At 40.0% G+C, this 16,507-nt stretch overlaps 2 protein-coding genes and 4 non-coding genes across 7 annotated transcripts; 3 read left to right on the plus strand and 3 right to left on the minus strand.

The window, feature by feature from the left end:
* Positions 1 to 320: 320 nt before the first annotated feature.
* Positions 321 to 3,348, minus strand: LOC128266638 (uncharacterized). The gene is made up of 2 exons (XM_053003290.1): positions 2,984 to 3,348; positions 321 to 936 (listed from the first exon to the last, which is right to left on the minus strand). The coding sequence occupies exon 2, from the start codon at positions 933 to 935 to the stop codon at positions 363 to 365; it is 573 nt and encodes a 190-aa protein (XP_052859250.1). The 5' UTR covers position 936; positions 2,984 to 3,348; the 3' UTR covers positions 321 to 362.
* On the plus strand, positions 826 to 16,197 carry LOC128266629 (uncharacterized). Of its 2 annotated transcripts, none has more exons than XM_053003277.1 (2): positions 826 to 954; positions 15,000 to 16,197. In XM_053003277.1, exon 2 carries the CDS (start codon positions 15,014 to 15,016, stop codon positions 16,031 to 16,033), a length of 1,020 nt encoding a protein of 339 aa, XP_052859237.1. In that variant the 5' UTR covers positions 826 to 954; positions 15,000 to 15,013; the 3' UTR covers positions 16,034 to 16,197. The 2 variants fall into 2 exon arrangements, with proteins under 2 accessions (XP_052859237.1, XP_052859235.1); XM_053003275.1 differs by lacking the exon at positions 826 to 954 and adding an exon at positions 13,912 to 14,024.
* Trnas-gcu (transfer RNA serine (anticodon GCU)) lies at positions 9,639 to 9,720 on the minus strand. Its single transcript has one exon. It is a non-coding gene; the product is annotated as a tRNA-Ser (tRNA).
* On the plus strand, positions 10,049 to 10,130 carry Trnas-gcu (transfer RNA serine (anticodon GCU)). Its single transcript has one exon. It is a non-coding gene; the product is annotated as a tRNA-Ser (tRNA).
* Positions 10,546 to 10,627, plus strand: Trnas-gcu (transfer RNA serine (anticodon GCU)). Its single transcript has one exon. It is a non-coding gene; the product is annotated as a tRNA-Ser (tRNA).
* Trnas-gcu (transfer RNA serine (anticodon GCU)) lies at positions 10,822 to 10,903 on the minus strand. Its single transcript has one exon. It is a non-coding gene; the product is annotated as a tRNA-Ser (tRNA).
* Positions 16,198 to 16,507: the final 310 nt, after the last annotated feature.

Below are 16,507 nucleotides of genomic sequence, written 5' to 3' on the forward strand. Positions count from 1 at the left end.
ATGGATTGGAGAGATGGTCGGACCACACGTAAAGCTGATGATTTGAGGCTACCGATGAGGCTACCGATGCGGAAGCCGTCTTAATAATGATGCCTAACTATTATATCATGATCCGAACAGATATCATCAGTTTTAATGGCTCCCCAGCTTTCAGCGATTTCTTTTGCTTGATTTTGACCCAATTTGGGGGGTTTTGTCAATTCGTCAATTCGGCTCATAGGAAATGCGATCCAGATGAAAGGTTTTGCCGTTTCCCATTCAAAAGCCGCTTAAAATATTCGCTTACCAAACCCCCCCAAAACAAGGCAATAGTATTCGTTTGCGTTTTCGTTTTCTTTTTTATTATTTGCTAACTATGGGTACTAATAAATAATGTTTTTGTTATAGTAGAAGTTGGACTTTAGGTTGAGGGCCGTCAGTCCGGATTTTGCACCAGCATGGGCCACCTGCAGTCGGTGTGGCCGACCATTGAAGTAGTAGTCCTTTCGGTGCTCCACCCGGTACACCTTACTGGGATTCCGATGGTCCAGCTTGGGCCTGGATGTCGTCGTCGTCGTCGTCGTTGTCGGCGACGTTGTGGTCGTCTTCTCCGTGCTTTGGAGAATGGAATTGATTTTCATCGGCTGATAGTCCAAACCGATGCCGGGTATGTGACGGAAGGGCAGTGGGGGTACGGGTATGTAATAGATTTTCGAATCCTTTTTCGTTTTTTTCGTCTTACTGCCGTTCTTGTTGTACTTGCGCAGATTCAGCGGCTTGGAGGTGACCACGTAGTCCATGTACAAGTTGTCCAGCGACGGCGACTGCACCACAATCCGGTTGGCCAATCTCGTGGGCGGCCCATTTGCATCGGCCCTTGGACCGTAGGAGTAGGGTCGGGCTGCCACCAAGTTGGCCAAGATGATTAAAGACGCCAATGGAAGCAGCGGCGACATTCTGAAAAAGGGCAAACAGGTGGGTGTTTAGAGCTTGACTAGAAAATATTGCATACAAAGTAATTTGATTGTCACGCTAAAAAACTTACACAATTAGGTAATTTTTAAATTTTTTTATATAACACATACAGAAACACTCTTAAGATTGAGGGATTACTGATCTTATAAGATTTAAAATTCCTATTTTTAATTTATTAAAAAATATATAGAATCTTCTAAAAATTGCTAAAATAAATACTATTCCTTTTCTATTAATAGAAAATTAAAAAAAAAAATTATAAATAACTCTTTGTGACTTTTTAAACTAAACCTAAACCTTGTCGCACTAGATTAGTAAATAAAAATATAAATTAAAATTAAAATTAAATTTTAATTTTCGAACAGAGGTTCGTTTTAAAGTAGATTTTAGAAAATATTACCAAAAACGGTTTTTTGAAAGTATCTTAACAAGTTTAAAAAAAAATGTATGTATGGGCATTTGCCAATTTGATTACTTTTAATATAATACATAAAATTACACTTCGGTTTCGTTTTTATGAACAATATACATTCATTGACCAGGAATTTAAACTAAACATTTAGTTTAAGAGTGCACAGGAAATTTATTTACAAAAAAAGTATTTAATGAGTTAAATAGGGTTTTTTGATATCCAGAAAAGATCGCAATTTGGGGTACCTATTTGAGCTTTAACAATTGAGCAAAAAATAAAATATAAAAAAGCAGTCATCTGGATAAACATTTGTGAGAGGTGGGAGAATGTCAAGGCGACAGGCAATGAAAGTGCTGAGTGCCACCCACGCCCCACTCGACAGCTTGTCCAATTGTTCAAGGTTTTGATCGATGGGTGGCGGTGGCGATGGCGGTGGCTGTGGCAGCACCCGAAGTGGCCAACTCGATCGCCAACTGCCCGCAATCATAATAATAATATAGTGGCCAATGCGATTTTTTGCAAGTCACATGCCAAAGCCGAATAATTTAATAACAAATAAATTGTCTGTGCGCATCAAAGCGCAAAATGATTCGCCTTTACATTGTAAAGTTTCTCACGTTCTCCACATACACACGTACCCTACCATATGTATAGATAAACTGAAGCACTTACATGCCAGAGATAATTTTCGTTTCGATTTGATTTAAATGAAAGCATTTAATGCACGCTAATCAAAGTGATGCCGGCCAGGCAATTACCCTAATGAGCGAGTCGAGCGCCATCTGCGGCGCAGATTTCAACGCTTCAGTGATTAATGAGCCGGTGGAAAATAAATTGATCGCCGCAACAGCCGAAAAACCAGGGATCGTTGTGGATAAAACGAATTTTGGGACTAACTGGGGCGTCAGCGGTTCGCCCACCGTTTCAACAGGTTGTGTCTATGCAAATCTCTTCTCCGAGTTGTATGTTTTTCCGATAAAGACATTTGTCTAGTTCTCGTGTCTGGCAGAATTCCCAAAAAAAAAAAAAAAACACAAATAAATTGCAGAAAGTTGGGAATTTGTTTTGTTGGCTGATCACAAGCCCCGCATGATATATGATATATGATGGCGGTGATCGGGGATCGCAGTGATAATGGAACAAAGTGCCTTGGCAAAATGTGAATCTCGAGAGACCACACACACATTACAGTCTGGGCTCATTACAATTTAATTGTTTGAAACCCTAATGACACGCAGTTCGCAGAGTTCAGCAACCAGAAACTGAAACTGAAAAACTAAATTTAATTTGTCCACTCACAGACTTCAATTATCTAACGCTTTTTTTTATTTCTGCGCCTATATCAACCGCATTGCCAAGGTCATTTTCGTGATGCTGGCTGGCCATGATTAATCATATCACGCGCTCCTCACTCTGGTGAAAAGAAAAACTCGAAACGGGGGGTAGCGAAACGAAAGACTTAGGCAGCGAACTCGCTGCAAACGAAAGACTCAGGCAACGAACTCGATGCGGATGGGGGGCAACAATTATAAACTTATTAATGAACCGCCTGCCAGCCGTCAATTGCAAACGATTTAACGTTCTATGGCCATACGACCGTATTCTAATCGCACTCACTTTAAATGGCTGTGATGGCAGCTGCCTGTTGGCCAAGTTGATTACTGATTTTCCTTAGCTATATTTAGTTGATTGTGAAATTTATGGCCCGGGTGTCCTTCAAGTGAAGATGTTTGCTTGCATAAATTGTGCAAATTAATTTATGCGTAATGCTGAGCGCACGTTTATTTTAATTTTACTACGAATAATCTAAAATGCACTTTTTCTCGCGTTGATTTTTCGCGTTTTCCTCGCACTGCTTTGCCGACGCTACGGTTTTTTCTATTTCTGTTTGAGTTTCAACTTAAGCGCGCAGCTTTTTGAACGTTGTGAACGCCTCGGAGTGCGGCTAATAAATGAGATCTGCGGACTGTTTGTAGTTTGTTTTTTTCTCTTCTTTTCTTCTTAAATCAAAAATCAGTCTCTGTCGCTACCGCTGTTTCTGCTTCTGCTTCTGCCGACGTCGCTGCCTCTCTGTCGTCATCATCAGCGGCAACGTGCAGAGCGCTCACTTGCTGGATTTATTAATGTGTGAGGTCCTAGAAGCCAACTGGTTAGCCGGATGGCAGATGATCTTCGGATGATGGGCGGCCATAAATTAGCCAGTTTATTGTTTGTCCACTTACTGTTACAGTTGCCAATTGCACTTGGGGGGATTTGCATTTGCCTCCGCACCTCAATCACCCGCCATTCGCTTAACAAATTCATCAGCTTTACATTTCTCGGCTCCCCTCTTAAAGAAAACAGAAAACAGAAAACAGAAAACAGAAAACCGGGCAGGAAATCCAACACCAACACCACTTGACCAGTCAGTCGGTTCTCGATTGGATTACACCTCGGCAGCTGGTCCAGCTTCTTTAACCCTCTGCAAAAGTACTCGTTCTATTTTTGATTTCTAAAAATAGTTGCAATAATTAAAGAAGATTTAATACTTAATTATTTTTCTAAAATATAAGTTAGAGTTCCCAAAATAATATTGCCATTCCTCTGTCTCTAACATAACAGTTTTCAAATTTAAAGTTGACTATAATAGGGTTATCAATATGATAACAAACATCTTTTGTTATTTGGCATCATAATCTTTAGCTAATTTGTACAAATTTCGGAATAGCAGATATAAAACTGAATGAATTTGCATACATTTGATTATTTTGTTATGTTTGTTTTGATAACATGGATTGAATAATGCTTACAAATTAATTTGAGAATTTTTAAGTTTTGTTTATATTGTGGCTTCCATTTTTATACCTCTGATTTTTTTATTTATCCATTTGTCCCAACCTTACCTTATTCTTATGTTGAAAAAGTATAGGTTTTATAACCTTTCGTTCAGTTGTGTTAAACGATTAACAAAACACAATTAAAAGATATTCTTTGGTTGAAGAAGAAAAGGGTTAAGACTTTAGGTCTGGAATGGGTTGGGGATTGGGATAGGGGTCTAGTCTGGCTGGAAGCTCCTTTGTCTTTACGATACTGTGCACAAATTAGTTACAAATGAACCTACGACAACAAAAGCACTTGGCGGTAACACGAAGCCTTCGTTGAGGTAGTGCTTTAGGTCTGCTCTTCTTTTCTGTGTGCCAAATGGTTTTATGTACTTTTACGGTTTGGATTATTGACAGGCCTGCGGACTCTAAAAACTCCATTCCAATTGCGTGTGGCGCTCCAAGAGATTCTGTGCATTATTGCCCTCATCACAATTTAATTGGAATGGCAAATGGTGTTCGTGGCATTTTTCCAAACATTTTTGCGTTAGCTGCTGACGTGGATTGGGAGTGTTGGATGGTTGAAAGAGAAGAATCTCTCGACCTTGGGTGAAAACTGTGACCCAATGAGCCAGAAATCTAAGCGATAAATCAGCGAAAATGGTCATATTTTATGGCGAAATTTAAGCAAACGTGCTTTAATTAAATCACTTCCCTTCGAGGCACCGTTTTATGAGCCGCTAATTAAAACAAGTAAAAGCAACTAACGCGGTGAGGGATTATATAAAGGCATTTCCAACTTTCCCAGGGCCCAGACATCTTTCACCAGCTTTCTTGACCACAGAGACTATCTAAAATTTGGGACCCCAGAAAAAAAAACACAAACGAAATGACATAACCGCAACAACTCTCGAATTGTATAGTACAACTTCCCATCTTCTGTCTTAAGTCTCGTTGCCAAGACACTTTAAATATTAATTAGCCATGGCAGCAGAACTGCCGGCAATTAGGCCTCCGGTTTAAACATTGTGTGTTGAAGTGCGTAAGCTCTCGCATGTGCCAAATGGCCAATGGAATCTGAACCTCTATATATATATATATATATATATATATATATATATTTATAGATATATAGCGAATACCAGTTCTCACAGCCAACTGCACGCACCACCTGCCAGAAGAACGGGCAGTCAGAGGCCTAATTGTAATTGTAATTGTAATTGTTAACGATTAGACTACACAAATCACGAACAAGCTGCAAACGCCTAGTAACATGTATCTATGTATCCAGTATCCAGTATCCACTGTCTGTGCATTTGTAGCGTCTTCGTGCCTCTGATTCTGATTCTGATTCTGATTATGGTGCCGATTCACTCCCATTTCAGGCGCCGTGTGTGAACCGAGTTTTAGGCATTATTAAGAGTAATATATTTAATGCTGACGGAAGCAATACGAATAGATGGCACGGACACGGGCACGGGGCGCCAAAATAAACAGCTTAGGCCGCCACAGAGAAAAAAAAAACGTTTAATGACAAAATATATAGGTTTATTTTGCCTAAAACATAGATTATTTTGGGTGCTATTGAGCATTTACCTGACCAAAAAGCCCATAACAAAAAGCCCATAAGCAATATCTACCTTTTTTATAGAAGCGTACTTTTGGTAAATTTTGTAGCTTGTTTTTGTATAACTTAATCTTTTTTTGGCAGAAAACCATGACTATTATTTAAAGAATTAAAAAAAAATGTTGTTAGGCCAATAATCCAACATTCTTATTTTTCTGAGTGCTTGGGAAATGTATTCTCCTTATTGAAAAATAAATTAAATTAATTTAATCGCTAATTAGTCAGTGTAAAAGGTACTCCAAAACTAACTTTTATCTGGTTTTTAAAATATTAATATTAATCAAAGGAGGCTTAAATTATAACATGTTCAAAGAAATTTATAAATTGAATTTGTTTTTCATACTTTATGGAGTACCTTCTCAGGCATCTTTACAAGATATGTTATCCAGATTCGCATGTTTGGAGTATTATTTTCGCTGTATGTCACCCCAAATGATGTAGATAATAAACCAACTGAGTAGATCATTAATCTGGCGATAAGGAACCGAGATTGTTGTGTTTTTCCCTGTGTATGAGCCCACCCCGCGGACCTCGTTTATCAACCCCGTCTCCGTTTGGGTCCACAAACCCAGTCTTTTAGTCATTTTAAGTCCGGTGTCTTCGGTCTTCGGTGCTTGGAGTTCGCTGTTCGAGTCTGAATGACAGGCACACTCTGAGCTCTTAACTCTTAACTCTTGTCTCTTGGCTGCTGGCTGCTGGCGCTTGCGTGTTTGGCTACTGAATTTTAAAGCATTTGCCACAGCATGCCGTGAAGTTGAAAGGGGGGCTGCAGAGGAGCTGAAATGGAGTGAAGCTCCTCTCCTAAGGCTTCATTTACATTAGCAACGTTTTAATTAGCCGCTTATAAAGACACACGGCACAGAGATCCGGGGCGATCCATTTAGATGAATGGCGGGAACACCCACCGGCAGTGCTACGTCACAGTTAAGCCGACTAATCAGCCGACTAATCGCAACGATTATACATGGGCCAATTATAGCGAATCGTTTATTGTCGATAAATTCGCAGGTTCATTAAACCCGCACTGCCAGTCAGCAGGCAGCCCATAAACTGAGTCAACCACTTTAAGCTAAACCTCTGTCCGCAGTACGTTTGCTTTTGTCATTCGGGGTGCTTGGCATGTGGATCGCATCTCCGTCGAATGGAGCTGTGCACTTACGCAACGCTATGTCAACCATCCCGATTTGACATTTCTGAGAATTAGCCCCCCGGGATATCGGGGTCATAGCTGCCAACACGTCTGCAACTTTCATCGAAAGTCAAATATTTGCGGAGCAGAAAAAGAAAAGTGTAACGAAAGGAAAAGACCTGCCATCGATTGTCAGCCGCAAGATTCAATATTTGCTCATCCGTTCCAAAACGTTTAGCAGCAGCAGCTACAGCAGCAGCAGCAGCAGTGAATTCTTCGCGGGATTTGTGAAAGTCCCCGGGGGCAGGGTAGCAGGTTAAAATGGGCGTTACGATTTCCACTGGAGCTTGGCCTCCAATGGAGTTAAATAGTCGAGGAGTCGACGAGTCGAATGGGGGCGATTGGTGGCCAATTGGATTGGCAGTCGAGATCGTTATCCATTGAGTCTGCGGTCTATTGAGTCATAACCAGGGGCTCAGGCTCAAGTGCTTTGGGGAAAGAGCTCTTCAGGCTGTCCAGCCGAGAATGAGAAAGAGAAAGAGAAATAGAAAGAGTGAGCGAGTGAAAAAGAAAATATATTGGGGGGGGGGAATCCCCGTGTTCTGGCCGCGTTCTAATTGCAGCAAAACGTTAGCTAGCTTTGTTATGACGTTATAAAAGATTTATAACCCTAAGAAAAGTAATTTTAAAGCAAAACTAATTATTTTAAGATTTTATTAAATATTTCTTATCTTAAGAAATTGTTTACTGGCTTTCAAGTAATAAAAGTTTATAAGTCTTGAAGATTGCTAGTTAGATTGTAAAACTAACGCACTTTTTACTGAGACGTGTTCATAATAAAATCTTTAGAAATATCAATTACGTGAATTAAACTCATTTAAAAAGTAACTACAGCGTATCGTAATTAAAGTTTATAAGTCTTGAAGATTGTTTTAAAGATAAGTAATCTTAATCTTATCTTAAACATACGCACTTTTTAGTAAGACATAATATAGTAATAATAAATAGTAATAATAAATCTATAAGAAATAACAATTCATTAAACTCATTTTAATAGTAAGTGAAATATATTAAGTGCAGAAGCGTGTCGTAAATAAAAGTTAAAGTTGTTTTGAAGATTAGTAATTCAAAAAATTTATATTATAGTTTTTTTAGTAAGACATTGTTGATAATCTTTAAGAAATATCAATTCAGTGAACTAAAGCTATTTTCAGTGTTAGTGAAACTCAATTCAAGTCAGCAGCGTGTCGTAATTATAGTTTATTAGCCTAAAAAGTTAGTAATTTAGTTAAAGATTAGTAATTCAATATTTATATGTTTGTTATCATGGCTGATTTTTTAATTATAACTCTCGCATTTATTGCAAAGACTTATTGATAAGAAATCTTTAAGAAATAGCTCTTCAGCAAAACAAACTCAATTGAAAAGTAACTGAAATATGTCAAGGGAAGAGCAATGAATTATGAAAAAACGATAATTACTATTTGGCATGTTTGCAAAACCCCAGACTCACAATATTCACTACTTTCGACCTTCAGCTGTCACCGCAGATAAGTTGTCTCTAAAGATGGGTATTTTGCCATTGTTGACATGGCGTTTGAATCCTTAGCCATATAGAGCTTTACCAGCTCTTTCAAAGACATCGTCACCTCCCACACCAAACTGAGTCCCCTGTTTTCCCCAAAATATATCAGCTCGACTGGGGTGGAGTGGAGTGGAGTAGAGTAGAGTGATTTATACCCGCAATAAAGCCGACCTGCGAAACTTTCCAAGTGGTCAACAATCAGAGCAACGCGATAGATATACATATGTATGGATAGATCGTTAATGATGGCCATGGCTTTATGGCCTTTTTCAGTGGCTGAAAGATTTTAACACGTCGCCCGTCCACTGGCGCAAAAATTCTTTTGGCTTTTCCATTAATGATCGAGAAGTATGTTTTGGATAATTGAAAACCAGTTGGTAGTTGGTAGTTGGTCAGTAAAAAGGAAAAGCAGATGAAACTTTAACCGAACGGAAAACATAATATAACCCGATGTTTGTATTGTAATTGCGTTAAATGCATTAATTAGCCGGCCAGCGAACGAGAAAGAAATCATTGGAAACGAAGTTAATTACCCCAACGGCTTATATTGTTTTGGCTTCTGCCTGCGGCGAGCGGACTATTATTTCAATTGGAATTTAATTTCGTGAGTGGGCATTGTTTGTATTACCCATTTGTAAGGCCTAACTGCGAGATCTCTGGGCTTGCGAAAAATTTCGCCCCACGGTCGAACCCATCTGCCGACCTTGAGAGCCAAACGAGCCATTAATGGCCCCTCACACCTTCGGATTGCCACAGCCCTTTCCACGGTCCACGGTGTCAATAAACCCCGGTTCTGGTGAATCCGTCTAGTTAACCCGGTCGTCACTGCATCCTCCACACACATCGCCTCTTATCGCCGGGCCAGAAGATCATCCAATGCCACCATCAGCGACACTTAAGCTGTTATCAATGTATCTATTTTCATTGCTTTTAAACTGCTGGGCCGGTCATTATTGTCGTTCGTCTGCCAACGAGGCTGTAAAACTTTAACTTCAATTGAAACGCGATTAGCATCTGGCTTTTCGATTGTCTCAGTTTTAATGTCTCGGTTCTTATAAGTAAAGATTATTTTTAGTCGACAGTAGCACAAAACTGTGAACAAAAAATAAATAAATTAAAAAAATAAAACTCGACGAGGATGGGATTCGAACCCACGCGTGCAGAGCACATTGGATTAGCAGTCCAACGCCTTAACCTCTCGGCCACCTCGTCATATGCGACCTTGGCAGCCAAATGCTGTTGTCGTGCACCGCTTGTTCCGCCAGCAAGCAGTGTTAGTTCTTATCATTAAATGGCCCACAAACAAAGCACATAACGCCGTTTAAATAACAAAAACTAAAAGTTTCCCACTGAATTAACAAAAATGATATACTAACAATTAGTAATAATCTCATCTATTTGAAATCAATAAAGTATTAAAGCAGCTAAACTACATCAATAACAATGTTCTAATGCCCGCCAAAACTGCTTTCTGTCGATAACCATGTGTTTTGCTGCTGCGCTCAGAACTAGTGCCATGTTGGTCCTACCTGCATCACTGGACGAGGTGGCCGAGTGGTTAAGGCGTTGGACTGCTAATCCAATGTGCTCTGCACGCGTGGGTTCGAATCCCATCCTCGTCGATATAATTTTTTGTTTTTCCTTATTGGGTTTTTATTTTTATAGCTATTGCATTAAGTTTAGTTATATTTTTAAATAATTAAAAAACAAATAGAAGAATATTAAGAAAATATATACGAGTGTTTTTGTAATAAAATAGCAAAATGCTTTTTAAGCAAGTATTACGTTTAATGGCAATAACTAACCTTTAGTAATAAATCTAAACACCGCAAATTTAATAATCAAGACACAAGTGGACTTTTCCAAGTTTCAAATGGCAGGGAATTATTAAAGGTACAAAAATGTTTAGCGATATGCTTAATTTGTTTTAAGTGGGCATATGTAATTAAAGGACATGTTTTCGCATTACATTTTGATTTAATTAAATATTTGCACCCCTAATTTCAAAAAACGATCTAAAATGAATGAACCCAAGTTGACGAGGTGGCCGAGAGGTTAAGGCGTTGGACTGCTAATCCAATGTGCTCTGCACGCGTGGGTTCGAATCCCATCCTCGTCGAAATTTCTTTTTTGGTAAATAAATATCCTTAATTTTTTAATAGGTAATAAAATTAAACATTTTTTCGAATTTTAATTATTTTACTGTCAGGCAAGTAAAGTAAAGCTTAATTTCTGAGTCACCAAAAAAATTGAAATCGAAATGCAAATAATGAACACTACAAATTTGAAAAATTTAACTAAATAAGGATGATTCGACGAGGATGGGATTCGAACCCACGCGTGCAGAGCACATTGGATTAGCAGTCCAACGCCTTAACCTCTCGGCCACCTCGTCTTCGATTATAAAACAATCAATATGCTATTTGTCTTAAAACATTTCTTATCAGAGAACCCAAGAACACTACGCTTTAACTTGGAACTAATTAAACAATCTGAAGATACTGATAAAAGTTAACATATAACTACAAACAATAAAGTTATCCGGAAGTGTTTGCCAAATTTCTTTTGCAAGCTCTCAATTGTTTGAATAGTAATTGTGTCAATGAAACTGGAAAAAAAATTTGCAAGCACCACAAATAACCTTTTGAATGGTTGCTCATTTGTTTGCGGTTAAAGAAAGTAGCTGAGTGTGGCTCATGTGGGGGCGATTTCTGAAGTGCAGCTTAGGATTTACAGAGGGGTATTTATGGCTTAAAGATACTATTAGACATCTCGATCAAATTAATAGAATTTGAGGTACGGAACTCTGAACATATACATATGAGCTACTATATTGTAGGGTATTTGGCTTCCCAATCGTCTTAATATTTTCGATATTCGCCAAGTAATTTGTTTACTTAGTCCGTCTGGAGGGCGACTTCCTGAGGGGTTTTCAATAATCCAGATTCTCGGCCGGCGGTCGTGCCGCTTCTGACCCAGTTCTCCGCCGATCTTCTGTCTTGGCTTCGATTTCTTTTTATATCTCTCTTTTTGAGTAAAAAACAAAAGTGGTTTACTTTAGATGGGCCATGCGCAAGCGAGTGTGTCGGTAGCGAGGCGATGATGGGATGGGGCTGATGATTTAATACGAGAGCTTCTGCCTTTTAAATGGCAATAGCAAAAGCCATCAGCGGGGTCCGCAGCAACTACGGCGTTTTGTTTGGGCCATGTTTGTGTCCAGGCTGTCAGTTGGTGTTAATGAACCCTTGTAGTCTGATAGCTGTTAGTTGTTTACGTTCCGAATGCCGATACCACGATAGGAACGTCGATTGTACACTGAGGGAAGCTTAAAATAACAATTGTTAAAATGACATGTAAAACTGAAAATGTTTCTTAGATTTTATGTATTTTTTTTAGTTTCCATACTCACCCACTTGTCAAACCGTTTCTTCTTTATTATGGTTATTAGTTATTATAAATTCACTCACCCACCCGTTGGATGATTCTTACCACTTGTTAATTAATGTATTTATGGTTAATCCAAAATATTAACAACACAATTAAACAAGAGTTCTTACAAATATTAAGTAAGCTAAAAAATTGTTGTACGCTTAAAATAAAATAAACTTATTATGAGAAGACTAGATGGGTTTTTTTTGGAGCTTAATGCACGATCATATTGGTATTGAAACAAAAGTGTAATTATTTAAATCTAAATTAATGACTTAGAAAAATATCTGGTTTTAATTACTAATTAAAGCTATAATTTTATGTGTATTTTTATAGGTTATTAAATTTAAAATTTAATTGAATTAAAAAAAGATCAATAGTATAAGATTCCTTATTTTTGAAACTGTGTTTTTGACATCTTGTTTTTTCAATAGCCTTGTTTTTTCCGACATTGAACATTTTTTTTGGGCAGTGCAGCGGCGACATTGTCACCTAACGTGGCTTCGTTAGGAAAGTGGCCAAGTTTGATGATCCGCAGGCACGCGCGTTTTATATTTAGCCCCACACCAGGGCGGCTCGGATCTGGATGGGGATCGGGATAGGGATCCTCTGGAATGGGGAGTGGGAAATGGGAAACGGGGAGCGGGGCTGGTCACGTGCACAAGGACATTCCAAGGCTAATTACGTGTGGCATGGGGCTTGGCCAAGTTGGGCTTGGTCTTGGGTTTTAGCAGTGCGGCTAGTGCCTTTCGGTGGGTAAGCGTAATAGTATCAGTAATAGTTATAGTAATAGTAATAGTAGTGGTAATAGTGATGGTAATACACACATAGAACACGAACCGTTCATTATTGTGGTCGCCACCGCTTGTTGTGGAAGCCAGGCCGTTGCAATCTGCGGCATGTATCTGTATCTTTTGCATCTGCGTGGATGTTGCAGTTGCAGCAACTGCCGCTTAATTAGCTGCGTAATTTATTATTGCTCTAATCTGAACGTGAACGTGAACGTGAAGGTGAACGCCGGCGCCAGTGCCGCTGCTTTTGACAAATAAACAAATTATTCATATTAGAATATTAATAGTGCCTCTGGGGGCTTATCTTTTGCTGAGTATCTGGAGTATTTGGCATAATTATGACCCGTTTGACAGACCTTGTGCCTGGGAGATGGGTTCTGGGTTCTGGGCTCTGGGTTGTGGCATTACTTGCTCTTAACATTATACTTGGTAATCGTTAGGGGGACAATAAAGCTGCTCACTAACTAAATATGTAGGCACGCCGATGCAATTGCACAATTATGCCCAATTATGCAACTGGGAAGAGAGATGTTTAGATCAGGTGCAGGTAGGCAGGACCAGGTGCTTCCACTGGGTGCTAGGTGGAATGCCAGGCGGATATCATTGACTAATGAGCCCATCTCCGACTCCATCTCCAACTCTTTTGCTCTGTCATAAAAATTAAAATGCATAATCGCGGGCGTTGCTCGAAGGGCGCTTGTTGCCCCAAGTCGGGGGACCTTTTGCCGTTGGTAATTAACATTGCTCGCGTTTCTTAGCCAGCTATCGAGATGGCTAGCATTAGCTTTTGCTTTAGCAAAATGCAACAAAGCAATTGCATGTGGATATGGTTATTTGCAGCTGGCTGGGTCGGGCTACTTCACAGTCGGGGCTAATTAAGACGGCGTTTAAGCCGTGGGCAATTAGCCGATTTATCACTTGCCACAGAACCTCAAAATCATGGCCTTAGATCGCTGAGAAAAATTCATGCTGGGCAAATGCAAACACACTTATGGCCCAAACGCTCTGCGCACTTAACTTCTTCACTTCACTTCACTTCTTCCATTCTGATTCTGATTCTGATTCTGCGCATGCGCAGCGCAGCTCAGTCGACGTCGACTGAGGATCGACTGGGAATGTGGCCAGCGGATTCTGGCCAGCCCAGGCCCACCTATATAAAGCGCCAATTCTGGCCGCGATCGCACTCATTTCCAGTCGAACCCGCCTGCCGACCAGTGGGCCAATTGATTCGTTGGCATTACGAACAGGACTCTCCGATCCTGTTCAGCAATCATCGATCGCCGCTTTATTAGCTAGGTAAATCCAAAGAAAGTGCTTGGTGAAAAGTGACTGGTGGGAAAAGTGTGACAAAAAAGGAAAAGTGTTTGGGCTTACAGTGCAAAAATATTTAGAAATCTGCTGTATGTAAGATGGTTCCATTTTAAGTTTATATAAATTATATTTGTTTGTGGATTTTACAAAAAATACATGTTTTGTTGTATGTCCCCTATTTAAATCTTAAAGAATTTAGACTAAATTCATTTCATCTAATTTGTAAAAGCTTAAATTTCGATTAAAGTTTAAATTAACTCGGAGAAAACTAAATTCAAATTCCAATTATCGACAGCTTGCTGCTAATTTTTTTTTTTACTTTAAGTTCACCGTGAATGGAAATATAATAGTTATTCATAGGGAACTTAATCTTCTTTACAGAATATATAACTCTTGAAATTTGTCTTACCATTTAAAATTTTTAACAACCAAAATATTAACAGTTCTCAAACAGCGTATTATATTCTTTAAGTTTTTAAACTTTTTTATTCAAAAGTTGATAATCGAATTAATTGCTCTTTAAATTCCTAATTTCTCAAAAGCCTACAGTTTTTAATTCTATAAAACCTCTTATCTAACAACCTACAATTGAGCAAAGTGTTGCAAATCCAGCGGCTTAGCTTCAAAGAAGAGTTACATTCGATAGCTACATATTAACTTAAGTTCGTTCATTTAGTAAGGAGCTAGTATGGGGTCGAGATTCTCTCCACTTTCCTAACACATTATTCGCTCCGATTGCAACCAGCGGGGGAAATCCAAAGTGCTGGCCATAAATATAATTTTCCGTTGTTTACTTGTGCTGCTGTTGTTGGTGGGGGAAAATCCGCTGGTTGCGCAATTGGAGTGTGAGAAACTAGCTTGCGGCATGCAAATTAGCCAATCCAATGGTTTGGGGTCAGTCGGAGATCAGCAGAAGTTCACCTCACCGCCAATGTCCATGCTAATCCAATTCATTTACAGCTACCACCTGTGAAATGGGCAACCAAATGTGGAGCATTTTCGTGGCACTGCTGGTGCTGGAGCATCTGATGGCCCAATCCTTGGCGGCCAATCTCGGCCAGCTGGTGAAGAAGCAAAGTCAGCAGAAGCAGGTGCAATCCGCGCAGCCAGGACAACAACTGCCACAAGGCCAGCAGATCCATGCCCAGCAGTATGTGCAGGATAGCCTAGCCGAGCAGCAGGATCTTAAGGCCGAGGAGGAGGAGGACCACGATCCCTACCAGCTGCTGCAGGCGGCGAAACAGGAGTCGCGGCTGCCCAACTCGGCCAACTATCCCTGGAGTCCCTATGCCGCCGCCGCCGCCGCCGCCCAGGGAAATCCCTATGAGGCCATGCCCAAGATGCTGCCCTTTATTGGCTATGCCCAGCCGGTGCTCATCCCATTTCCCCTCTACCTGGCTCCGGATATGTTCTATCCGGCTTTTCCCGGCCCCAGCAGCAACGACCTCGAGGATGTGGTGATGTCCAGAGCTGCCGGTGGCCGTCGTCCGGCTGCCAATCACCCGTCAACTGCCCGCAATTCGCCCATTTACTATGTGAGATTGCCGCCAACGCCGTATATGTTTCTGCCCAATATGCCGACGGCTCCGTTTGGCGGAGGATTCTCGCCACTGCTCACCTACCAACCGATGCCCTCGTTTTCCGCCTACGGTTCGGTGTTCAATCTGCCCGTCAACTTTCTGGCCAATGGAAAACCCTCGGGCGTCTATCAAATGAATGGATCACCTGGCGATGGTTTGGGTTCCCTATCATCCGGAGCCTTTGGCATGAGGCCACCCACGCCGAGTAATCCCTTCAGACCCATGGCCACACCTCCAATGGGCGGATATGGAGCTAGCCAGCAGAACTTTGGCCTCGCCTCCATGCCAGTGCCGCAGCAGGACTCCAAGCTGACATCCCTGAAGCGTCCGTTCGTGTTCAACGGTCGTCCCGAGGACATCTACATCCTGCCCAACAACTTAGGTCCGCTCTACAACGAACAGAGCTACTACTGAGTGTGCACTTCTGCGAATGGCTGTGTGGCACCAACTGAAAGTATTACATAACACATTTACTAGATCGTTACTTGGATCACCATGAAGCTTGAAAAGTAATTTTTACTAAATATACATCCACCGAAACTAACAAAATTTGTGTTTCATTGGGAGAATCCTAGAAATGGTTTAAATAAGTAATTTCACTAATTTAAGTGGCAGTGGTTGAAAGAGTTGATTTATGTCCTCATTTTGAATATACACGTCTAGTTATGCTGATCAATAATAAATATTTTTCGCTTTGATTTGCGGTGTTTGGTTATTTAACATAGGAAAACATTACATTTTTTCAAGTTAGAACATTGATTTCGAAATTTATTTTAATATCTGAAAGTTTAATTTAATTTAAATGATTTGACATCAAATAAAAACTATTTTTATTTTAATAATGCTATTTAAAATGCATTGTATTTAATATTATGATATAAAATTTAT

Source organism: Drosophila gunungcola, chromosome 3R, assembly GCF_025200985.1.
Source record: "Drosophila gunungcola strain Sukarami chromosome 3R, Dgunungcola_SK_2, whole genome shotgun sequence".
In the NCBI taxonomy this organism is placed as follows: domain Eukaryota; kingdom Metazoa; phylum Arthropoda; class Insecta; order Diptera; family Drosophilidae; genus Drosophila; species Drosophila gunungcola.

Excerpts from the sequence above, each read along its gene's own strand:
- LOC128266638 (XM_053003290.1), bottom strand. The coding sequence starts at position 935 with ATGTCGCCGCTGCTTCCATTGGCGTCTTTAATCATCTTGGCCAACTTG.
- LOC128266629 (XM_053003277.1), top strand. The coding sequence starts at position 15,014 with ATGGGCAACCAAATGTGGAGCATTTTCGTGGCACTGCTGGTGCTGGAG.